Here is a 26,374-nt window from a genome sequence, read left to right on the forward strand (position 1 = left end):
ATGCATACACACCAATTCAGTAGGAATGGTAATCTTTGATCAGAGGAGGCACAAGAGTCAAAACACAAGGGTATGGCAGGATACAATTAAAAAAAACCTGAGTGGAGAAACTTGCACAGTGCCTGATGATTTCCATTACAAGAGCACAACAATTCATTACATTCTACCCATACAAATATTTAATGAACTCCCAAATTAGTATGCATTTGTTCAGCAGCACAGATCACAATCCCATCATGGTATTGGACAGCATAAAAAATTAACAATTCGTGTTTCAGGGCCATAGGAAAAAATACACCAAATTCAATGGGTACCTTTACACAGCCCAGGGGAATGTAATTTGGAAGTGATTTGATCTGATCCCTCAGTTTGACAATTTAAGAAAATATCACTACAGGCAGTCCCCGACTTACGTCGGATCCGCACTTACGAACGGGGCTCTCTCGCCCCGGAGGTCGAGGTGGCGGATTGCTACCTGCGAGCTCCGGGGGGGGAGAAAGCCCCGTTCGTAAGCTGCTCCGGTGCCCCTGGTCTGCTGGAGACCGTCTCCAGCAGACCAGGAGCACCGGGGGGGTTCCCGCGCTTCTGAGGCTTTGCCAGAGCAAAGCCTCAGAAGCGTGGGGAACCGCCGCTGCTGCCGCTTCAGTCCCGGTGCCTGTGGTCAGCTGGGGACCGTCCCCAGCAGACCACAGGCACCGGGACTGAAGCTGCAGCCGCGGCGGGGTCCCGCGCCTCTGAGACTTTGCCAGAGCAAAGCCTCAGAGGTGCGGCACCCCGCTGCGGCTCTGCTCCCCGTGTCCCTGGTCTGCTGGGGGGGTGAGGGGGGACGCAGCTAGTGTGCCCCCCCCCCCCCAGCAGACCAGGCTTTTGTTTTGGACCCTGGGGCAGAGCAGCTGGGGCGCTGCCTATTGGTCCTGCAGCGCCGCTCTGGGCACTACTGGACCAACTCAGCAGCACCCCAGCTGCTCTGCCCCAGGTCCTGATTCAGCTGCTGTTGGTCAGTTTCAGCAGCGGCTGAATCAGGACGCCTGGGGCAGAGCAGATGGGGTGCTGCTGGGTTGGTCCAGTAGCACCGAGGAACGGCGCTACTGGAGCAACCCAGCAGCACCCCAGCTGCTCTGCCCCAGGCGTCCCCAAGTCAGCTTCTGCTGAAACTGACCAGCGCTGACTACAGGAAGCCCGAGGCAGAGTTGCTCTGCCCTGGGTTTCCTGGAATCAGCTGCTGATCAGTTTCAGCAGCAGCTGACTTGGGGACGCCTGGGGTTCTTAAGTTGATTCTGTATGTAAGTCAGAACTGGCGGTCAGTTTCAGCAGCGGCTGAATCTGGACGCCAGTTCCAACTTACATACAGATTCAACTTAAGAACAAACCTACAGTCCCTATCTTGTACGTAACCCGGGGACTGCCTGTATTTGACAACTACATACATGTCACATGTATTCACATCTAACAACATAGTAAATCATGTGTGGGTGGCTAAAGCACTTCCATATATATATATATATTTATATATATATATATATTTTTAAGCTGCTCAATTATCTACCATCTTCTTTCTTGCAGTCATATCCATGTTAGCTGAAAGTAACATCCCACTGGTCATTAAAGCCTTTTTATCTCAACAATCTACAATTGTTTTGCAGAGGAAGAGGGAAGGCTATTCCAAAAACATTCCATATACAGAAGATGAAATCTGTATACACATACTTACTTTGAACGCAAGGATGATGCTGATAAAGAGAAGAATAATCACAACTAGACAAGTGGGATTTACTGCCATGAACTCTTCTTTGTAGGGAAAGTTGGCAGGCTGCAGAAAAAAAAAATCTCTTGAAACACCAGAAAGCCATTCCCCAGGCTCTTTAATAGTTTGAGAAGGCAGTTAAATCTGGTTACTTGTCTTTTGACCTGTTAGTTTCTGGCACATCTGAGTCTAGTAAGAGTTTTAACCACAGTGATGTCTTCATACTTCAGAAGACAGGACAATTCAACATAACATGCACATCCTAGTGAAAAGAAAAATGGAGGCTATTTTAGGTTTGTATTTTGTTTTTTGCCTGTTAGCATTATAACTAACCCAAAAGGAAAATGCACAGAACTTCAGGAAGTTTAGAGAATGACAGTTTGATATAACTGGCAAGGTTTGTGAGGATTAACAGTGATAACATCTATTATCATATAAATAACTCTTCATTCAGTTTAGGCAGGAAAAGCTGGTTTGCAATACAACATGGTCCTAGGGCAAAAGCACAGGCCTAGGAATCAGGAGAACTAGGTACTATTCCTTCCTGCCACAGACTTCCTTTCTGACAAGTGACTTTACTTCTCTGCGCTTCAGGGCTTGTCTTCACTCCACACAAGATTTACACTGCCACAATCGATCTTCTGAAATGTGATTTAGCAAGTCTAATTAAGACTCGCTAAATTGATCTCAGAGGACTTTCCAGCTGGTGTCTAGTACTTCTGTTCTTGCCATGAGTAAAGGAAGCTGACAGGGGCATTTGGTCCCATTGGCCTCCCGCTGTAGGGACACTGCTAAGCTTCTCTTAAGGTAAGCCGACGCCAACTACATATTCTATGTAGCTGCAGTTGCATACTTTAAGCTGAGCTCCCAGGTCTAGTGTAGACTTGACCTTAGTCTCTCATCCATATAACCAGATAATACTCTTCAGATAACACTTCACAAGCAGACTGTTGCTAATGAATAAAGTTTTACATTTGAAAGGGACTTTAAGATCATTGGACAAAATAAGCTGGAGTATTTATTATTTATTGCATTTTTAAAAAAAAATTTAAGAGTGGAAAGCATGAAAAATAAAATAAGCAAATTGCTCTGAGACACTGCAATGTACAACTTGTAACGACAGCTGGAGTAAGTCTCAACTAATACATTAAATCGTTCTTTGCAAAAGAACTTCACTCTGCTGTCTGGGGAGAAGCCACTAAGCCTAAGCCCAACCACCCCAGGCGGTGGGGAGCAAAATCAAAACCTAGGCTTCAGACTAACCTGAGCCTTGCTGCCCACGGCTGAAGCTGTTGGACTTTGGGTCCAGGTAGTTGGGCTCAGGCTTCAGCTTTGGCCCAGGACATTGAAGCTCAGGCTTTGACCCAAGCCCCCACCAAGCATAAGCCAGTCTCCATGACTTTATTCAAAGAGGCTCGTGACTCAATCTGGGGTCATGACCCACAGCTTAAGAATTATTGGTCCAACCTTAAGTCTGTCTTCAGCAGACAATAAGGAACAGCAATAATAAAGCTTCCTGAATGTAATCTCTTTGGCACTGAAATTCTATTAAAAGAAAACCCCCAGAACCAATTTGTAACTGGAATGAAGATTCAGACTGACACTTCTATCATGTTAGACACGCATATCGGAGAACCTCTGCCACCGTTCCAAGGCTGGATACATGTCAAGTCAGTATTTTGTTCACACCCCAATGGCGTATTTCCAGTTTTCAAGTGTACTGGAATTTGGTCCTTTAAAGGAAAGAGGGTGGGGAGGAGGAAACGACCAATAAAGCTTCTACTTCTTTAAAGAGCAGGAACATCTGCTAGAGCCATGAACTGTCAGCTAGCCAAGCTCAGCAATAGCAGGTCAAGGCTTGTTTTTAAGTGCTAGTCAATAGAAATTTCAGATTCTATGCTAGGGAAATAACAAAACAAGCTACAAAAAGCATCAGTAAGTATAAAATATGTAATTTTCTAAGATGGTTATTCTAATAAGAATGCTACAGAGTGATCCAGTAATTTTTTCCTCAATCCCAGCCCTCCTGTGTTTTGACTATAAAAATTCAGGGTGGACTAGGCCTCTTTCTACATGGGCAATGCCATTTGAGTTTTATGGTAGCAATACTGTGCATTCACGTCTTTTACAATACCTCACAATTAGCATGAAAGCTCAAGCCAGGATCCTGCATGCTGGTGGTCTTACATGCTGCCCTGTGAGAAAAAGGTTATTTGAAAGCTAGCTGATAGCTATGTCACCAACATGCTTCTTTCTAGAAGAAAGATCAGTCTTGTTGCAACAGGTTTCTACGTAGCATCAAGGTCTCCATGTATGAGAGATGGGCATAGTGAGAGACTATATACATGTTGAAGGGCATTATTTTTAGCTAAAATCATGACACTGGTGAGGCATGCTATACAGGTGCAACAATTAAAGAACTAATATGTGAAATAAGACCATAGGGCTACATTTTGGTGCACAGTAATGAAACAAAGCAGAAACATGTCGTGACAGACTCTCCCACCCCCTGCTTTATGAAATTGACTTATGGATACCAATATGCATAACTCGAAGATGCTTTGGGCACAATACCTTATGTAACCTATGAATTTTAAAGTTTCAGCGAGGTAGCCCTGTTAGTCTGCAATTGAAAAAAAAAACTTTTAAAACAACAAATAGTCTTGCAGCACCTGAGAGACTAACAAAAATGGAGATGATATCATGAGCTATCTGAAGTGGGTTATGCCTACAAAAGCTCATGATACCATCTACATTTTTTGTTAGTCTCTAAGGTATTACAGGACTATTTGTCATTTTTAAAGTTTTTTTTAATGTCTCAATCTGCTGGATCTGTATATCTTATTTTGGTGTTTGTATCACTGTTGTATGTAAAATCAGAGATATGGAATAGGGAATGGCTTATGGTTTTAAATGTGCAAATGAGAGCTACCCAGGGTGTTTCCCTCAATGTCTGGTGATCACCTGTAAATAGCCTCCTTTTGTCCTTTAAGTTTAAGCAGTGGTTGGACATGTGACCACCCCAACTGGGGTAGGGTCTGACCAGGTAACTTTATGTGGAAGAGGAGAATGTGAAACAAAGAATTTCCGCTTAAAAGGAAGGCTATTTAAGATGCAAAGTTTTCAGGCATTTTGGCTGGTATGTCACTCTCAAGAGCATAAACCAGAGATCCTAGGGGGGAAAAAAAAGATCTTCCCTGCTTGGAGGTATAGCTGGAATAAGAACAGTTGTAGGGCCAGTATGCAATAAGTTTTAGGGTGCATTTTTTTACAATTTTAAATGTGTAACTTACTTTGCTTTTCCTGTTTTCACTTGCAACCACTTGAATCCTACTGCTTGTCCTTAATAAATACCTTTATTTACTATAAAGTCCATTTTAAATAATTGTTACCTGGGGGAGCAATCAGTGTGTACATCCTCCTTTAATTGTTAAAGAGGGCTTACCTGAATGATTTATTTGGGGAGTAGGTTTCCTGGAAGCTGTGGCCAAACTGCATTGGCCCCAGACCTAGAAAGATTCAGTGTCTGTATTGCTCTTTTTTTTTTTGTCGGGGGGGGGGAGGGGGGGGAGGGCACGGTGAGATCTCAGCTCTGTGCCTTGGCTAGGGGAGACCAGAAGATCTGGCCCAACAGGACAGGGTGATGAGATGCCTCAGAAAGCAAGGTGGCGAGTGTCAGTGGCTTTATCAACATACTGGGAAGCAGCCCCAAGGGGTCTTCTGTGACCACAACACAGGGTGACATACTGCAGCATAAAGGCACAAGGTAATTAACATGACTACCATAGTAGTACTTTGGCACGCTGGGTTCTATGCTTACCCTGCTATGGAATTTGCACAGATAATCAAGGAAAAAGAGTGTGAAAAGATTGTTTGCCATTGCTTTCAAGCAGGGGGAGAGGAAGGAGATGAGTATATTATGGGACCTTGATGACATGTATCCAGAACCACCCGCTACACTGTTCTGGTCCCATCAGGCACGGGGACCATAGCCCAAAATGCAAAGGGGCAGCAGGAATTGAGGAACAGCTACCCATAGTACAAGGCTGTCAAAGTCAACAGTACCCACCCTATTGGGGATGCACTATGTCGAACTCTTGCGCACAGTGGGGACAACCACCTTCAACTTTACAAAATGGGGTGCTAGAAAATCCACCCTAGTAAGTCGACCTTATCTCTCAGTGTAGACAAGGCCTTAGTGTCAGATCCCTGAGACCTCCAGCATATTAGTCAGCAGAACTCTCCTATGAACAATGCTAACCCTCACTGAGCCTTGCTGGTAAATAGTGCACCTCAGTCCCCAAACCCTCTGAAGTATTCCCTTGTGTTATCCAGCCCCCACCTTCTGAACACTGACAAAAATAGCAGCTTATTGCCAGTTACCAGGATCAGCTCCTAACATATATTTATTAAGGGATGTGATATTAAGGATGTTAAGTAACGGTCAGTTAGGCTGGGGCTCTTGTACATTTCAAAGGAGGAATGTGGAACTCTGCCTGCAGCCCAGGGCCAGCAGGAAGTCCCTCTGACTCCCGGCTGCACAGGGCATGCCAGCTTTGAAATGTACAAGAGTCCCCAGTGGGGCTCTTGTGCATTTCAAAGTGGACACGCCCTCATGGAGCCTGGAGTCAGCAGGGGACTCAGAGTCCCCCACTGACCGTGGGCTCCATGTGGCACTACTGCTTTGAAATGCCACCTCAGCACTGCCGCTTTGAAACGCCTTGGCAGCATTTCAAAGCAGCAGCACTGCACAACTGATCCTGGGCTCAGCTGTGCAGCGCTGCCGCTTTGAAGTACTCCCTCTTCTCCCCTTTTGCTGCCTCTGATAGAGGTAGCGGGGGGGGGGGGGGGGGGGAAGGGAAGAGGAAGAATAGACTAGTCAACTGACTAGTCATCTAGCCCTTAATAGCCTTAATATTTATATTGAAACCAAGGATAAGTTTATTACCAAAGATTCAAGGCTAACGGAAACAAAAGGTTGCATTTCTAGACACTAAAGTTAACTTTTATTTGGAGTTTCTTACTCAAAATGTCTTTTGCAGCCTTTCCATCAAGCCTGCTTATGATCCTGTTTTCACAGCTGTAAATCCACTGCCTAAATGTTAATTTTTCTTCTTTTCTCTTATATTTCCCCAAGTTCATGGTCTTTACCTCAGTCAGAATAACTACCTCTCTACTGTACTGCCTTCCTGTTGACTTCACATCTATTAGCTGAGTTTGTACGTATAGTGTTTCCACTGTCGGCTTTCACTGCTTAGTATGTGTCAACTGAGAAGCAGATGGGAAAAAAAATCTAAAAGTATGGATAAACTACCTGGATAAAACACTTTAGGAGTATGTTTTCAGTATAAATATGCAACTCTTTGTATCTGCACATATTTCAGTGTGACTGCTGACCAGCATGACTCTGCTTCCAATTAAGACCTCACATAGTATTATTTGGTGAATCAGAATGTACATACCTGAAATCAGGATGTTCTTGTAAATCCTTCACCTGCTGGCACTGAGGGACTAGTTCTTAGGGTCAATCTATTACTAAAACTTTCTTCTGAGGGTGGGACATCTCCCTGAAAGAGCTATGTTCCTAGCAGCATCACTTCCAACATTTACAATGACACCACAACAATAATCATCATAAAGATGCCTAGAAGTAAACATACAAACTAATCCTCCATCCTCCTCCTACTCTGTGGTCTACTCAGGCTTTTGGCCAAAGGGATCTGGTCAAGATCCTTTTAGGGTTTATACATTATCTTGAGGGATAATTATAAACTCTGCAGCATGACTCATTCCCTCACCTCCATGGGACTTACTAGGGATATTAAATACAATACATTTAAAAGGCTGAAGCGCATCAGGGGGATCCGGTGTGAGCGGAGCCAGCTGATTCTCGGCTCGTACCGGGTCCCACCCCACTGCACACCAGCCTTAAATGTAAATCAACTGTCCCAGCTCATGCCAGGTTCCTCCCGCTGAGCTTCTGATTTTTAAATGTACAGTAGACTTCCGATAATCCAGCACCTTTGGGACCTAGGTGGTGCCGGATTATCAGATATGCTGGAGTATCAGGAAGTACTCCGACGGGGGGCTGCGACGGGTCTGCCGGAACCCACACTGCATCCAGGGGTTGGACTGGGAATGGTGCGGCGGGGGGCAAACCCTCCACCGTTTTGCAGGAAGGCGCAGCAGCCGGCCTGCAAGCAGCAGCGGATGAGAGGGAGCTAGAGCTAAATCCTGAACTTGCCCCGTTCCAGCTGCGCTGCTCCACTGCTTCCCCAAGTCCGCTGCTGTTGAAACTGGCAAGCGGCTGACTTGGGGAAGCGGCGGAGCAGAGCAGCTGGAGTGCTGCCAGGTTGGTCCTGCAGCGCTACCCCTCACCCCCCTGCTCGGCAATAACTACTGCAATCTGGGGGGTGGGGAGCCTGCTCCCCTCCCAGAAACTCTCAGCAGCGGCACTGGGCTGAGCGCAGCCGGAATGGTGCAAGTTCGGGGACTTGGCTCTCGCCCCCTCTCCTCTGCTGCTGCTTGCTGGCCAGCGGCTGGGTTTCCCCAGCTGGCCTGTCACCAGTGGCTGTGCGGGGCTTCCCCCGCCTTCCTGCAAAACGGCGGAGGATTCGCCCCTCACCACGCCATTCACCGCCCACCCCCCAGCAGACCCGTCACAGGGATATAATCACCTTCCCCTCTTCCCTTTCCCAGCCACGAGTGCCCATGGGGCTCACAGCAGCTCCAATTGTCCGGCTGGCTGAGCACATCCGGGTTCCAGTTGGTGCTGGACTATCAGGAGTGCCGGACCACTGGATGTCAGACAATTGGAGTTTTACTGTATTAAGAGCCAGAAGGCTCTTAAATACATTTAAAAAGCAGAGGCACAGCATCTGGGATTGGGCGCAAGCCGGGAATCAGCTGGTAGAGGCAGCAAGGCAGGGGGAGGGGGAAGAAGCAACCAGTCAAGGGGCTAGTCGACTAGTCACTTACATCCCTGGTACTTACAGCTTTATTCTAATTTTTTTTTTTTAAGGCTAGTAAAAATATGAACAAAATTCTTCAGTAAAGTGACCTTCACCTTTCCCTCTTGCTCCTGTACGATCAGCTATAATTATTTAATCCCTTCAGTTTGGGTACAAATTTGCCAGTCTTACATACACTGGACTTTACTAAGCAAGTAATCCAGTTAATTTGAGTAAAACTACTCACAAATAAATGTAGGTGCAACTATAACTAGTGTTTCCCATTGCTGATGGTCCCAGTTTGTGCAAATGACAGCTAACATGAATTGGAAACATACCCCTAGTGTACAGTACTGTACTGACAGCCACCAGACATGTTCATGGCTTATTACTCTAAAGAAAGCATTCTCCATGACGATTAAGGAGATGGCAGGTGAAAGAAAGCCCAATGTGAAGTAGTTCTGAAAGTCCAACAACATCTTAAACGGCATGGAAAACACTGACGTGTTATGGAAAGAGTTCACTTTCCAATGTATGAACCATGTTTGGTACCATACATAGCCGGATGCTATCCATAGCTTTGTGGAATGTGATACTGTTTCTGCTCTCAAGTAAGAAACTGTCAAGTTGGTGAAGGACGTCAGCTTCAAGGAGGAAGATGGAGTAGGAGTTTCATGCTGACCAACTAACAAATAAGGAACTGAGTTAGAACAACAACAGATATCCAAAGAAAGCAAGGATGATGACAGAGCAGGAACCTAACAGTCTGCCGATAAAGAATCTTTCCTGTTTTCTTGGATTGCTGTCTGAGAGGACACAAGTCATACAGAACAGTGATCCTTTTCATGAAGAGCCTGCCAAAGTCTCCAGAGCTCTTGCTTGCTACAGGGAGATCAGTCATTCAATGAGATTCATGAGGGAGAGCAGATGTTGATAGTCCAACTTCTGAAACCAAAAAGTCAGCCACTGAAAAGCCAAAAATTTGATAAAATGGATACATGTGCCACTCTGAACTTCCAGTTGTAAAACCTGGTGACTGTATTAAACTCAACAGAGAAAAAAAACAAAAAAATCTCGCTGTCAGAGAAAAAGGATTTGCTTCCAAGATCATATGAGGCCAAGACCAAAAGCAGAGAATTCAACAGAAGCAGTCAATATGTACAGTTTGTTCCTCAGAAACATCAGAACGAACTGAAAAGGTGGTAGGTGCAGAACAAGGCAAGGACTTAGATTTCAAACAAACCAAAGACTTAGATTTCAAACAAACTATCCAAGCTAATGGATAGTTAGATAACCAAGCTGTTACTAGCGCAGGTCATACAATTAGAAAGCTAGTGTGCATCAGAGACACTTAGACAGCATAATAGTGTAGCTGGTGGGAATGTAGAACTTAATGGGCAATGTGCTGCAATGCTAGATTGTATTATGTTTTTCAGCCACTAGATGGCAGTGTGTATAAAATACAGGCAGTCCCCGGGTTACGTACAAGATAGGGACTGTAGGTTTGTTCTTAAGTTGAATTTGTATGTAAGTCGGAACTGGTACATATTGCAGGGGAAACTCTAGCCAAACATTTCTCCAGAGCTCAGTTTTATTCTCCCACACCTCACTTCCCTCAGTCCTTTATTCTCAAACTGAGGTGTCTGCTGAGAAAAGCCGCTCTGCGTCTCCCTGGTCTGCTGGCGGGGGGGCGCTAGCTTCGCGTCTCCCTGGTCTGCTGGGGGGAAGCAGCTAGTGTGGGGTTGCCTCACCCCGTTTGTAAGTAGGGAACCGATGTAAGTTGGATCCATGTAACCCGGGGACTGCCTGTACCTTACAATGAACTGTGATAGAAATGTAGCCGTGTTAGTCTGGTGTAGCTGGAACAAAATACAGGACTATGTAGCACTTTAAAGACTAACAAGATGGTCTATTAGGTGATGAGATTTTGTGGGCCAGACCCACTTCCTCAGATCAAATAGTGGAAGAAAATTGTCAGAACCATATATACCAAAGGATACAATTAAAAAAATGAACACATATGAAAGGGACAAATCAAATTTCAGAACAGAAGAGGGATGGGGGGGGGAGGTAAATGTCTGTGAGCTAATGATATTAGAGGTGATAATTGGGGAAGCTATCTTTGTAATGGGTAAGATAATTAGCGTTTTTATTCAAACTTAGGTGTAAAGTGTTGAATTTAAGCATGAATGACAGCTCAGAGGATTCTCTTTCAAGTATAGTGTTAAAAGCCCTTTGAAGCAGGATGCAGGTAATCAAGTCGTTGAGACAATGTCCTTTCAGGTTGAAATGGCAAGAAACTGCTTTTTCTTTGTGATCCTGTCTAAAAAAAACCAGTTTCTTGCTGGGGGGGGGGGGGGAGGGGGGGGAGAGAGAAAACAGGAGAAGAGACATGGAGAAGAGTCCCAAAAAATCCCATTGTATGACGGGTTATTGGCTGGTTTAGAAATAATGGGCTTGGTAGTGTGGATGTTTCGCTTATAAATTCAACCTTATTTCAAAATAACGCCCTAGAGTAAACCAGGGTTATGTAAGCTACATGAGGGCTCATCCACATGCACATCTATTGATGTGATATATACCATCAAGCACCAGCAACGCCTCTAAGCTATGTATACTGGCCAAACTGGATAGCCTCTGAGCCAAAGGATGAAGGACACTAATCACCATTTAGGATGTCTAACACACAAACCTGTAGGGAAACATTTTAACCTTCCTGGACATTCAATAATGGATTTATAAGTAGCCACTCTTCTATAAAAGATTTGTATCACCTGATTAGAATTGTATCACCAGGAGGGCTTTGGCTTCCTTGACCACAGATGCTATTCCAGGAAGGACTGCTAGACAGAGATAGCATTCACCTTTTGAGGAGGGGGAAGACCCTATTTGGACACAGACTGGCTATCCTAGCGAGGAGAGCTTTAAACTAGGTTCGACGAGGACAGGTGAGCAAAGCCCACAGGTAAGTGAAGAACATGGAGACCTGGGAGATGGGTCAGAAATGGGAGGGAGAATGGGCTATAATAGCAGAAAGAGAGGAGGGTCAAGGCAAAACTGGGAGGCAAGATCCAATCAGTATCTTAGATGCCTATATACAAATGCGAGAAATACGGGTAATAAGCTGGGAGAACTGGAAGTGCTAATAAATAAATACAACTATGACATTGTTGGCATCACAGAAACCTGGTGGGATAATACACGACTGGAATGTTGGGATGGAAGGGTACAGCTTGCTGAGGAAGGATAGACAGGGAAAAAAGGGAGGAGGTGTTGCCTTGTATATTAAAAATGTACACACTTGGACTGAGGTGGAGATTGACGGAGGAGATGGAAGTGTTGAGAGTCTCTGGGTTAGGCTAAAAGGGGTAAAAAACAAGGGTGATATCATGCTAGGAGTCTACTACAGGCCACCTACACAGGTTCAAGAGGTGGCTGAGGCTTTATTTAAACAACTAACAAAATCATCCAAAGCCCAAGATTTGGTGGTGATGGGGGACTTCAACTATCCAGATATATGTTGGGAAAATAACACAGTGGGGCACAGACTACCTAATAAGTTCTTGGACTGCATTGGTGACAACTTTTTATTTCAGAAGGCTGAAAAAGCTACTGGGAGGAGGGGGGGGGGGGGGGGAAGCTGTTCTAGATTTGATTTTAACAAATAGGGAGGAGCTCGTTGAGAATTTGAAAGTGGAAGGCAGCTTAGGTGAAAGTGATCATGAAATCACAGAGTTCACAATTCTAAAGAAGGTTAGAAGACAGAACAGCAAAATAGAGACAATGGATTTCAAGAAGGCGGATTTTGGTAAGCTCAGAGAGCTGATAGTCTTGATTCCCATGGGACCTTACCTGAGGAGAAAAACAATTGAGGAGAGTTGGCAGTTTTTCAAAGGCACATTGTTAAGGGCTCAAAAGCAAGCTATTCCGCTGCGTAGGAAAGATAGAAAATATAGCAAAAGACTGCCATGGCTTAACCATGAGATCTTGCATGATCTACAAATAAAAAAAGGAGTCCTATAAAAAGAATGGAAACTAGGACAAATTACAAAGGATGAATATAGGCAAGCAATGGAATGCAGGGGCAAGGTTAGAAAGGCAAAGGCACAACATGAGCTCAAACTAGCTACAGAAATAAAGGGAAACAAGAAGACTTTTTATAAACACATTAGAAGCAAGAGGAAGACCAAGGACAGAGTAGGCCACTGGTCAGTGAGGAGGGAGAAACATTAACAGGAAACTTGTAAATGGCAGAGATGCTTAATGACTTCTTTGTTTTGGTCTTCACTGAGAAGTCTCATGAAGGAATGCCTAACACAGTGAATGCTACTGGGAAGGAAGTAGGTTTAGAAGATAAAATTTAAAAAAAAAACACAAAAAAAAAAAACACACACCCTCCCACCCACCCACCCGGTTAAAAATCATATAGAAAAGTTAGATGCTTGCAAGTCACCAGGGCCTGATGACCCTGAATACTCAAGGAGCAGATAGAGGAGGTATCTGAGCCTCTAGCTATCATCTTTGAAAAATTATAGGAGACAGGAGAGATTCCAGAAGACTGGAAAAGGGCAAATATAGTGCCCAAATATAAAAAGGGAAATAAGAACAACCCAGGAAACTAGAGACCAGTTAGTTTAACTTCTGTGTCAGGGAAGATAATGGAGCAAGTAATTAAGGAAATCATCTGCAAACACTTGGAAGGTGGTAAGGTGATAGGGAACAGCCAGCATGGATTTGTAAAGAATAAATCCTGTCAAACCAATCTGATAGCTTTCTTTGATAGGATAACGAGTCTTGTGGATAAGGGAGAAGCGGTGGAGGTGGTATACCTAGACTTTAGTAAGGCATTTGATACAGTCTTGTATGATATCCTTATCAATAAACTAGACAAATACAACTTAGATGGGGCTACTAGAAGGTGGGTGCATAACTGGCTGGATAACCATTTTCAGGGAGTAGCTATTAATGGTTCTCAATCCTGCTGGGAAGGTATAACAAGTGGGATTCCACAGGGGTCTGTTTTGGGACCGGCTCTGTTCAATATCTTCATCAACTATTTAGATATTGGCATTGAAAGTACGCTTATTAAGTTTGCAGAGGATACCAAGGTGGGAGGGGTTGCAACTGCTTTGGAGGATAGGGTCATAATTCAAAATGATCTGGACAAATTGGAGAAATGGTCTGAGGTAAATAGGATGAAGTTTAATAAGGACAAATGCAAAGTGCTCCACTTAGGAAGGAACAATCAGTTCCACACACACAGAATGGGAAGCGACTGTCTAGGAAGGAGCATGGCGGAAAGGGATCTAGGGGTTATAGTGGACCACAAGCTAAATATGAATCAACAGTGTGATGCTGTTGCAAAAAAAGCCAACATGATTCTGGGATGTAACAACAGGTGTGTTGTGAGCAAGACACGAGAAGTCATTCTTCTGCTCTACTCTGCTCTGGTTAGGCCTCAGTTGGAGTATTGTGTCCAATTCTGGGCACCGCATTTCAAGAAAGATGGAGAAATTGGAGAGGGACCAGAGAGGAGCAACAAGAATGATTAACGGTCTAGAGAACATGACCTATGAAGGAAGGCTGAAAGAATTGGGCTTGTTTAGTTTGGAAAAGAGAAGAGTACGCTTATTAAGTTTGCAGATGATACCAAACTGGGTGGGGTTGCAACTTCTTTGGAGGATAGGGACATAATTCAAAATGACCTTAGCAAGTTAGAGAAATGGTCAGAGGTAAACATGATGAAGTTTAATCAAGAGAAATGCAAAGTGCTCCACTTAGGAAGGAACAATCAGTTCCATACATACAAGATGGGAAGCGACTGTCTAGGAAGGAGCATGGCGGAAAGAGATCTAGGGGTCATAGTGGACCACAAGTTGAATATGAGTCAACAGTGTGATGCTGTTGCAAAAAAAGCAAATATGATTCTAGGTTGTATCAACGGGTGTGTTGTAAGCAAAACTCGTGAAGTCATTCTGCTGCTCTACTCTGCACTAGTTAGGCCTCAGCTGGAGTACTGTGTCCAGTTCTGGGCGCCACATTTCAAGAAAGATGTGGAGAAATTGGAAAGGGTACAGAGAAGAGCGACAAGAATGATTAAAGGTCTAGAGAACATGACCTATGAAGCCAGGCTTCATGAACTGGGCTTGTTTAGTTTGGAAAAAAGAAGATTAAGGGGGGACATGATAGTGGTTTTCAAATATCTAAAAGGGTGTCACAAAAAGGAAGGAGAAAATTTGTTCCTCTTGGTTTCTAAGGACAGGACAAGGAGTAATGGGCTTAAAGTGCAGCAAGGGATGTTTAGATTGGACATTAGGAAAAAATTCCTAACTATCAGGGTGATCAAATATTGGAATAAATTGCCAAGGGAGGTGGTGGAATCTCCCTCTCTGGAGATATTTAAGAACAGGTTAGACAGACATCTGTCAGGGATGGTGTAGACGGAGCTTGGTCCTGCCTTGAGGGCGGGGGGCTGGACTCGACCTCTCAAGGTCCCTTCCAGTCCTATGATTCTAAGACTCAGAGGGGACATGATAGCCCTTTTCAGGTATCTAAAAGGGTGTCAAAGTGGAGGGAGAAAATTTGTTCCTCTTGGCCTCTGAGGATAGAACAAGAAGCAATGGGCATAAAGTGCAGCAAAGGAGGTTTAGGTTGGATGTTAGGAAAAGGTTCTTAACGGTCAGGGTAGTCAAACACTGGAATAAATTGCCCAGGGAGGTTGTGGAATCTCCATCTGTGGAGATATTTAAGAGTAGGTTAGATAAATGTCTATCAGGGATGGTCTAGACAGTACTTGGTCCTGCCATGAGGGCAGGGGACTGGACTCAATGACCTCTCGAGGTTCGTTCCAGTCCTAGTATTCTATGATTCTATGATTAGAGAGGGCTACAGCTGAACTGGAGTTCATATACAACTTCAATACTATCAACTTAGGCTTGAATAAAGGACCTTGAATAGTAAACACTACAAAAGTGATTTCCCTGCATTTTATATTCACATTTCCACATCTAATGCTATGAATAAGATACATCCAGCCTGACTGACTTAGCTTCATTAACACTGGTCCTACAATTGACAAGTAATTGATTTTGCTGTTATGTATACTCTGAATTCAGTAATTTCCACTTCAACTCATCTGATGAAGTGGGTTTTACCCATAAAAGCTCATGGTCTAATAAAGTTGTTAGTCTTTAAAGTGTCATAGGACTAGGGATGTCAACATGTAGTCAATTACATGATTAATCAATAAGTCTGGGCCTATCAATTAATCCTATCAACCACACACACTGCCCGCCCTCCCTCCCCCCCACAGATGCAGTGGGAGAATGGGAGGGGTGAGCTGGTACATGTGGGAAGGAGCTTTCAAGCCAGCTCCCTGCACATATCAGCTTCCATGGAGTCACCTGCCCCCACGCTGCTGCCTCTACCAGAGGTAAGGGAGGGGCAGGCAGCAGTCAATGCTCAAGGAGTGTAAACATATAACCAGTGTGTAAACATATAACCGCTAAATTTTCCAGCGGTTACATATTTACACAAATACCCAATAGTTAACATCCCTACACAGGACTACTACTTGCTTTTATGCAGTTATTAGTTTTCTGCCTTAAATCAGAAAGGGAGAACAGATACCAGTTCTCCTTCTTTCTCTATGACAGTCTCTCTCTTCCCCCCCTCCTCCACCCCCCAATTATCAGGACTCTCTAGTACTCCTCCACATTGCATCTGTGGTTTGGATTATTTTTGACTATCTTAGATGCACTGACTTCTGTTTTTCCAAGTTGAATCTTATTTTGTTACTTTCCACCCACATTTGTGATCTATTTGTCTTTTGACTTATTCCTCTGCCTTCACTTCCAAGTGTAAGCTCATTTAAGCATTTCTTTAGTACATCCTGTTTACTCCTGCATCCAGACCACTAAATAGAAAACTTAAGACAACAAGATCCCTTTAATACCCCACTCTCACTGACCTGATATAGTGCCACCTCCCATAGGAAGCTGGGACATTGACTTGATACATTAGTGTTTATCATTACTCTGCCTGATGTTTCTCAATACTCTTTACTTACAGGAAAAGCTTAAAAAACAGTCTAGTAGCACTTTAAAGACTAACAAAACATGCTGATGGTGTCATGAGTTTTCGTGGGCAAAACCCACTTGAGAAGACCCGAGTATACAGTTCTCTATCTAGTTTTCCATTTACATAACTGAATTCATATCAAAGCCAATTTCAATTCAATTTTACTAAACTTTCATTTTAATTACATACCTTCATTGTTTGATTTTATCCAAATTGTCTTCAGTTGTTTTCACCAATATGGTTCACCAACTTTTTTAAAAAAAGTTATTTAAATTCTTTTATGATGGGGAAAGAAACACATTTTGCTAGGCTCACTTTTCATTTCTGTACTTAATACTGATTAGTGAGTTAATTAGTTAGCTAACTAGTTAACTAAGAGATTCTATGGTTCATCAGATGAAGAGCAGAAGAAGTTTGCACTGGTTCCAGTTGGAGATTTTTGCAAAAAAAGAAGAGAAGATATTGCAGTTCTTTTGACTCAGCATACTGTATAGAGTTGGTGAATAAAGACTAATGGGGAGCGGGGGGGAGAAGAGGGAAGCTCTGAGTTACTGACCTGGACCTTTTGCAATCTTTGCTGAAAACTCTCAATTACTGAATTCGGAGTCATTGTGTGACTTTCTATAGGATGTGTGTTTATTCATTGGAAGAATGATGAAAGGTGACAAGACAGAAGATCATGTTCCTAAGCATCATTACCATTATTGTATACTCACAGAGGAGAGTATATTGAGAGAAGCAGATGATTGGAGAATTGAAATTGCATTCGGAATCAGTGGTTGACATTAGCCCTGTTCAGTTATTATTTCATGACTGGTTGGACTTTGTGGACAGACTTGGTGGTTTCAGGGCAGATTCTAGTGTGAAAGAGTTTGCATCACAAGTGTCTATTCCATTTGGCACCTTTGTTGCCAAAGATGTTATAGCACAGTTTAACTTTAGCTGACTGAACACTACTTGCCCTGATTTATGCAAGCCAGCCAGTATCATGTGAGCCAATGTGCTTTTGAAATACAATGATGTTTTCTTGAAGAAAAGCCTTTAATAGGCTTACCTATCCTTACCTCAGGAGTTGGCGCCTCCAGGTCAGGGTTGATACAGAGTTACATAGCGCCGAGGGGAAACTTAGTTTGCAGCTGTCTCACAAAAATCTACCTGGAAAAACTGAATTGAAATTGGCTTTGACATGAATTCAGTCACATAAATGGAAAACCAGACAGAGAACTGTAAATAAAGAGTAATGAGAAGCAGCAGGCAGAGTAATGATAAACACTAATGTACCAAGTCATCGTCCCAGCTTCCTATGAGAGGTGGCACTATTATCAGGTCAGAGAGAGTGGGATATTGCCGGGATATTGCGGTCTTAGATATCCTATTTAGTGATCTGGATGAAGGCGTAAAGAGGCAATACTGAAGACATTCATAGATGAGCTTACACTTGGAAGCAAAGGCAGAGGAATAAGTCAAAGGACAAACAGATTACAAATGTGGGTGGAAAACAACAAATAAGAATCAACTTGGAAAAAATGAAGTCAGTGCAGAGGAGAAATACCTGTACAGAGACTTAATGATTAAAGAAAAAGATGACTGCCAGAGAGAACCTGTATCTGTTCTCCCTCTTTGGTTTAAGGCAGAAAAATTATTAACTGTATAGGCCAGGCTCTTGATCATGAAAACAACTGTTCACTTTAAGCAATTTACCAGCTGTCGTAGATATTCTTGAATTGTGTTTGGATAAACAAGTACACTGATGGCAACCAGTGTGTTGAGGGCGAAGTCAAAGATCTGGTAACAGAAGAAAGGGATGATCCAGGCTGCATGTTGCTATAAAAAACAAAGGAAAATAGATACATGTTAAAGTATAACGATTATTTTCTTATGCTTCAAAATCAATAGTGCAAAATACTCTTTTGTGATAGTTTCTCAGAGGGGAAAATAGCTTGTTAAATATGCTTAAAAATATGATAGGCAGCCAAAGATGCTGGGCAGCAAAACTGAGAATTTTAAGTATATGAGTCTGAGACCTTATACAGGAACCGGGTTTAAAAAAAAAAAAAAAAAAAAAAAAAAAATCAATCACAAAGTACTGTTTTGGCTTCCTAAAATACCAAACGGGATTAATATAAATACATTCCTTGGGACAAATCCCAGTCCCAGGGAAGTGAATGTGAAAAAAATTCACTCACTTCCATAAAACTAGGATTTGGCCATTTGTATCCGAGGTTTGCCCATAATATACTAATAGATCTAACACACAATGAATACAGTTAGACAATCTTAAACTAAGTCTGCATAAGCAATTTTGTCAGTCATGGTTATGAAATAAACCACATTCTGATAAACGTTTCACCAGCCAAATCACCCATGTGGACAGTGAGTGCTGTGTCGGTGGGAGACACTCTCCTGCCAACACAGCTACCATCACTCGCCTGCTGGCATATAGCAGCCACGTGAGGAGACCTTATAGCAGCACAGTTGCAGTGGTACAGCAGTGCTGCTATAAGGTCCACAGTGCAGACACAGACTTAGTCTTGTATTCCTCAATCAGCATAGCATCACTTGATACAATCAAATCTCAAACATAAGTTTCCTGTAATCTCATAGAAGAAATTAAATTGTTTTATAAATGTTTACAATCAACAACAAAACCTTAGGAGACAGGGCTTTTTTTAATTTCTGCTTGTTAGGAGTTTCAAAGGCAGAATGATTCAGGTTGGATTAATCAACATTTTATCTGATTAGTTACCTTATATGCTCCATATGTAGCCATTGCACAGATCAGAATCATAAGAAGAGAAATTGCAGTGGCAATGCACATATCTGAAACAGATAATTAAAGTGATTGCAGTTAAATATGCAGAATCAAAAGTGGATGTAGAACTGTTAGAAACTTGACATTTTAAGATTGTTCTGAGAGTTGCAAGTTCCTTCCCTAACCACAGAGCTTTTAATTCATTTTTTCACCTGCTCATGTTTAGTACAGAAAGTTTAAGTGCAAGATGTAAAATGTGTGTGACTACGGCATCAATTTTTCTGTGGCACTAGCAAAGGTTGGAAAAAAAGGAGAGGGAACATGATATGTAGAGAACCTAACACCTAGAGATCTTGGACTTAGCGATGAGGTATATTTTATTTATAGAGATGCTGATAAATTCAAGAAAAAAAAAGCATCCAGCTAAAACATGGCTACATTAAGTAGGAACAACAAAACTGCATACCTCTTTCTGCTATTACCTTTGCTCTTACACAAACCGATCGGTACCAGTGAATACATCACTTTAAAACTAAAAATGACTAATCAAACTTGATATGAATAGACTAAGGAAAGGGATTAGCTTAGACTTGGTGGCATTAGAGTTCCTCACTTGTGCCAATCAAAGAAGAATCAGATCAGCCCCAGAATTTTGTTATTGAACCTCTTCACTCTGGACTCAGCAGTGCTGATCTCCCAGGGCAATCTTACACCCAGGGTCTGGGCAATAATTTTCACAGGGGGCCACTTAATGACTTTTGGTACAAGGTCATAGGCCAGCCCCACACCCAGAAGGGGTTGGCCAAAGGGCAGGGCTGGGGACTAGCCTCCCCCCAGAGTTGCCTGGGGACAGAGGCTTTGAATTAAAAACAGAGCAAAGGGCTCATGGCTCTGGCCCTTGAGAGTAGCACCACCTCAACTGAAAGCCATGAGTCTCATAGACTTTAAGGTCAGAAGGGACCATTATGATCATCTAGTCTGACCCCCTGCACAGTGCAGGCCACAGAATCTCACCCACCTCCTCCTAGAATCATCCTCTCACCTATATCTCAGATATTGAAGCCTTCAAATACTTTGAAGGCCCCAAGATGCAGAGAATCCTCCAGCTGTGATCTGTACCCCATGCTACAGAGGAAGGCGAGTCATTTAAATATGTTCCTGCTGCCTAGAAATTCAGTGGCACAGGCAGGATATAAATAGAAAGCAGCCAGACGCAGTCCAACAGCAGGATCAAAGTGTTAGGCAGGCTGGATCTGGCCCCAGGGCTGGATCTGGCCCATCCCCTGTCCATTCATTGTATCCATTTTCAAGTTTGTAAGGTCCCATCACCAGAGTTAAGGCACAGCCTTACAGCTTCTGCCAACCTACTCATCCAGAAGGGGGCCCCAGCTGCAGCCTTAACCCCCACCCTGATGTACTCAGATTGCTCCCCAAGAGGTTCTCTTAGCACAGAGGATCGCAGACTGGAGGAGCACCCAAGCCCACTCACTCTGAGTCCTGACCCAAGGCCCTAAGGGTTTATCAAAGCATCTGACCCAGTTATTGAGCTCCTCCAAAATTATGTTTTCCCCAGGTCACTTCCTACTACAAGTTTAACTTCTGTGGTCCAGGATGCTTTGGTCCAGCAACATCCATGATACAGCAGGAGCACGGATGTTACCAGACCAGAGAGCTCCAGCTACAGAAATTGCCAGCAGCTAGGAGCTCAGCCAGTCTGCAGGGTGAGAGAGCAAGGAACCCAGCCAGCAGTCTGGAAGCTGGAGTAGGGCTGCCGGCTGGGGAACATGGAGTCCCACCAGCTGCAGCGGCGCCAGGTGTGGCCCCACCAGCCAGGAGAGTGGGGCCTCTCCTGCTGGAGTGGGGCCGGGTACACAGAGAATCTAAATCCTAGAACAACCTCTACGAAGCCATTGCTACTTCTGACATAGTGCTCAGTATTGACCTTGCCTTCCTGATGCAGCAATTAGCACCTTCCACTTCCTGGGCTAACTAGGATCCTTCTAGACCAGGGGTCAGCAACCTTTTCAAACCAGAGTCAAACTATATCACCATTCAGAACAAGTGGTCAACAAAGAGCTGTATATGAATGCTCATTTGCATCACTGAAAATATACAACTTAATATTATTGATAATTGACATCATGATTACTAATAGCAGAAGTGAAACATTGTACTCACGTACTTTATTTAATGGGACTTCTGCTGCTGCATCTTTTCACTCATTTCTTTGAAGTTTACATCATAACTGATCAAATCCAGCTTCACACACACATTCAGGCTGTCTTCTGTCAATCTTATGGCAGGGGCTGGGGATGTAGGGGTAAGGGCAGAGGTTCAGGTGTATGACAGGCTCAGGGCTGGGGTGTGTGGGGGGTGCAGGAGCATTGATACTGCAGCCAGATGGGGGCTGAGCCCCACCTGGAGGCTTGTTGGCCAGGCTTCATAAAGTAAAATATGTCCAACACAAAAGGTTTCAACACTGTCTTTATTTATAGCAGGGATGGGGAACCTTTTTTGGATTAGGAGCCACTGTCCCACAGAGAAATCAGTTTGGGACCACACAAGTGAGAAGCAAAAACCCCTCCAGAAACCTCCAATCCTCACTGACGTGGCTCCCAACTGAGACACCTCACTCCCCTGGTATTCCAGTCTCATGTGTGGGGGAGGAGGAGAGAAGGGTAAGGAGAACTGAGGTTCAAGGTCTCAGGCCAGATTAACTCTTCTGGGGTAAAGTTAGAGAATTTTGTGCCCTCCCATGCTCTGGATTGGGGCCCAAAATATGTGTGTGTGAGACAGACAGACAGACAGACAGACAGAGTGTGTGTGTGTGTGTGTGTGTGTGTGTCAGAGCTGCCAGTGAGTGGGATAGGGTGCAAAATCTGGGTGGGCAGTAGGGTGCAGAAGCAAACTGGGAGTAGGTGTCTGGCCAGGGAAGAAGGGGCAGAACCCCTGGTGGGGGTGTCTGGCCAGGGGCTTGGATTGCAGTGCAGTATCTGGGGGTGGGGGGGGTATGCACTCAGGAGGGGGGCAGAGGGTATGGGTTATGAAGGTGAGAGGGACAGGAGTGGGGGGGGACTGAGGGGAAGGAAGGAGCTGGGGTGCCAGAGGCAGGCTCTGGCCAGCTCACTTACTGGTGAGACTTACAGCTTAGCCCAATTTTCCATCAGGAGCCTGTCCTATCCCCTCCCCGGGTTGCCAGATACTTTCACAAAAAAACCCGAACATGGCAAGAGAAAAAAAATTGATTGAGCCTCCCTCCTCCCCCATCCTCAAAAAAGCCGCTGCGCCTTTAAATTCCCACACTCCCCGCCAGACGCAGTAGGGGAAAAATGTCCCCGCCAGCCTTCTGTCCGAGAAAAACATTTTACATGTCCAGTATTTTCTGGTTTGTTTGTTTTTATTAGACAGAAGACGCAATTACCAGACTGTCAGGGCAAAAACCAGATACCTGGCACCCCTACCCCCATCTTCCCAGGCTGCCTGGCCATGTGCTTGGTGACTAAGAGCCTGGGGGGGGGGGGGCGGAATTCACTTCCTGCACTGCCTGCTCTTGAAACAGGCAGCTTCCACTGGCCAGAAACCAGCCAATGGGATTGTGCTGAGGGCAGGCATAATCATGAGGCATCCCTCCCCGTCCTGGCACACAATGTGTGGAAAATAAAGGGTCCACAGCGCCTTTCTGTGCAGCTGAAACAAAAAATACAGGACTATGTAGCACTTTAAAGACTAACAAGATGGCTTATTAGATGATGAGCTTTCGTGGGCCAGACCCACTTCCTCAGATCAAATAGTGGAAGAAAATAGTCACAACCATATATACCATAGGATACAATTAAAAAAAATGAACACATATGAAAAGGACAAATCAAATTTCAGAACAGAAGGGGATGTGGGGGGGGGGGGGGGGGAGGGAGAGGAAGGTAAATGTCTGTGACCTAATGGCATTAGAGGTGATAATTGGGGAAGCTATCTTTGCATCCTTTGGTATATGTGGTTGTGACTATTTTCTTCCACTATTTGATCTGAGGAAGTGGGTCTGGCCCATGAAAGCTCATCATCTAATAAACCATCTTGTTAGTCTTTAAAGTGCTACATAGTCCTGTATTTTGTTTCAGCTACACCAGACTAACACAGCTACATTTCTATCACTTTTCTGTGCAGCGTGTGGGATGGGGCAAGCAAGGAAAGCTGCCTGAGGTCTCCCTGCTGTCTCCGTGGGCCCGATCCAGCCAGTGGAGGGTGTTTTGCCCAGGCCTGCTGTAGTGCTAGCTCAGGCTGCCTGCTAAAGGGGAGCAAGGTGGGGACTGGGCTCAAGCTTAAAAAAAGAAAGCTGCATCTGGCTCACCAATCATAGGTTGCCGACCCATTTTAAACTGTCCCTCCACTGGGAGCATGCCCTGGCACCTATTGAGGTTTGGGACTTCCCTTGAGCAGAGTTGCTCTACTCTTAGCCCTGATTCACTGCAGATCCCATCACAAAGACCAATTATTCAATCATTGTTGTGAGAAGTTGTTTTTAGTTTTCATTTATGACCCATGTAGCACTTGCTCTATAAGCAACAGTGTCATTTCAATGACAGAGCATCAGAAACTGATAAAATGTGACACTTCTGCTTTGATCTGCTGTGCTTGCGCATATTTTCTCTCTGCTTACGTCAAACCCTAGCTGGCTCATGTAGGCTTTCATTCAAATGCTCATCAGCTCTTTTGAGTTCTGTCAGCTTAAATTAATTAGGATTGAAATTAGATATTTAGCATATTTAACCAGTACCTTTGAGCGCTCGTTCATAACAACTATACAATGCATTCTATTGTGTTAGTGATTATCAGCTGAGCTTTGACCGGTACGGTTTCTGGGTCATTTATTATTGCCTGAAATAGATTTTTGAAGCCCTTTTTTATGTAAGAGACCCAATCAATACATTTTAAAAGAAAGCTCCTTAATTTCTGAAGATGGGTGGTATTTTTCTGATTGTCTTTACTTTTTGCTTTAGGGAGAAGACAAAGCTGATGCTATCTAGGATTGCTGGCAGATTCCTGTCAGTTCTGTCACTGACACACAGAAATGATGCACATGTTCAGCCTAAGTCATCCAGATTGTTTGCAGCAAGATTGGTTCTAGGAATGAGACCTGGAGTAGAAACTGGGAGGACACCACCTCTTGGAAGTGCAGGACTGGGCTATCCCTCATTTGAGACAAGAGCTTCCTTCAGGGTCCTACCTGCAATGATTATCCCACTCACTCTTCTGGTCTCACGACCTTTCACTCTCACAGGATTGCTTACCCTGAAATAAGGTTGCCAGATGGTTTCAGAAAAAAATACCAAGGGAAAAAAGTGTGGCCCCTTTAAGAAATGCTTTTGAGGCTTTTTGGCCCTAACAAACTGCCATCGGCCACCTGCCATTTTGCTTCCTTGTGCGGGGCCGGACAGCTCCCCTGCAGAACCCGGTAAGCACTAGGGTTGCCAGGCTGCCTCCCATCTTCAGGTAGGGTTGCCAGGTGTCTCGTATTTAACCGGGCAGTCTGGGATTTTTGCCTCCTAGCCGGGGGGAGGGAAATCAGAAAGTACCGGACATTTTAGGTGTCTGGTATTTTCTGAATTTTTTTTTTAAACCAGACAGGAGGCAAAAATACTAAACTGTCCAGTTCAATACTGGAAATCTGGCAACCCTACCTGACGATGAGAGAAACGTCTGAGTGGCAGAGGCACCCAGTTGGAGGCAAGAGGAAGAAGTAAATAAATGATGGCAGCTAACATGAAAAATCTTTAAGTCCCTGAGCTCAGACCCTACATAGTCATTGAGATCTCAAATCCACCGTCACATCACATGGAGGAGTGCTAGACTGCATCTCGGCTTACAGGTAAGTGAGACTCACCATAAGAAGCCGTATCACCTTCCTCAAAGCTCTTAAGGTGAGCTGTGTACCTTTCTGGCACTGTTGCTCCCTATCACAATAGACCAATGATTGGAAGCTGTCCAAGGTTATGCAGAGCATCAGTGAAAGAAGGAAATAATGTGGTGAGATCATGAAGGATAGGGATGTTGTTTTTTCTTTAAAACAAATGTGGTTATTCCAGATATGACTGCTATTAGGAAGCCACTTAAACAGTTTTCTGCTGTTCTCTTTTTAGGTTATGACTTGAAAGCATTTTGGGGCAGAGACATGGATGAAATCATGGCCCCAATGAATTCAATGGCAAAATTCCCACTGACGTCTATTGAGCCTGGATTTCACCCTCTACCTTCATTTGCTTCATACAGTATCATACGTGCATAACTAATAAATTGTGAGGTTATTGGATTTTTGATATGAACATGTAGAGTACTGTTGCACCCACAATTGTGTGTTTGCCCCAAATTTTGTGCCAAGTTGTGTCTATTGAAAACTTATGCTTTGCTGGTTCTGTTTATGCTGCTCATATGCCTGTATGATTTTTATATCTGAAATTACGAGTATTGGCTATGTACTTATATTTCAAATGTTTGCTTCTGGGAAATAATCAACAGGTCTCTATCCTACTATGGAAGGATGGACAGTCAAGTAACTCTGAGTGGTGCAATCCATGTCTTGATGTAAATCTGCAGACCAGCAGGTAAACAAGCAGCCATTGCCTAAAAAGGATACGACTTGCTCATGTGACACTATTTTGGGAGGTACTTTCACATAGCAACAATGAAATTCTTTCCACATGAGCAAGGTTATAAAAAAGAGCCCTAGAAGTTCCTTCATTTGTCTTCATTCCAGCTCATCACTTCAGAAGCAGGTTTGCTATGCACTGGGTCTGGAGGGACTGGTGGCCATTCCTAATAAAGGACAATTTTCAGAACTTTTAAAGTTAGTTTATT

At 43.9% G+C, this 26,374-nt stretch overlaps 1 protein-coding gene across 1 annotated transcript in view; it reads right to left on the reverse strand.

Annotated features, from left to right (window-relative positions):
• Positions 1–26,374, reverse strand: part of LAPTM4B (lysosomal protein transmembrane 4 beta) — a 93,895-nt gene that overhangs the window by 29,600 nt on the left and 37,921 nt on the right. The window contains exons 3-5 of the mRNA XM_075920334.2: positions 19,520–19,593; positions 18,475–18,597; positions 1,712–1,810 (exon numbers count right to left, since the gene is read on the reverse strand). Coding sequence (XP_075776449.1) covers positions 1,712–1,810; positions 18,475–18,597; positions 19,520–19,593 — 296 coding nt within the window. The remainder of the gene's footprint in view (positions 1–1,711; positions 1,811–18,474; positions 18,598–19,519; positions 19,594–26,374) is intronic.

The sequence above is a fragment of the Pelodiscus sinensis genome, chromosome 2, assembly GCF_052426305.1.
Source record: "Pelodiscus sinensis isolate ZL-2025 chromosome 2, ASM5242630v1, whole genome shotgun sequence".
Classification (NCBI taxonomy): Eukaryota; Metazoa; Chordata; order Testudines; family Trionychidae; genus Pelodiscus; species Pelodiscus sinensis.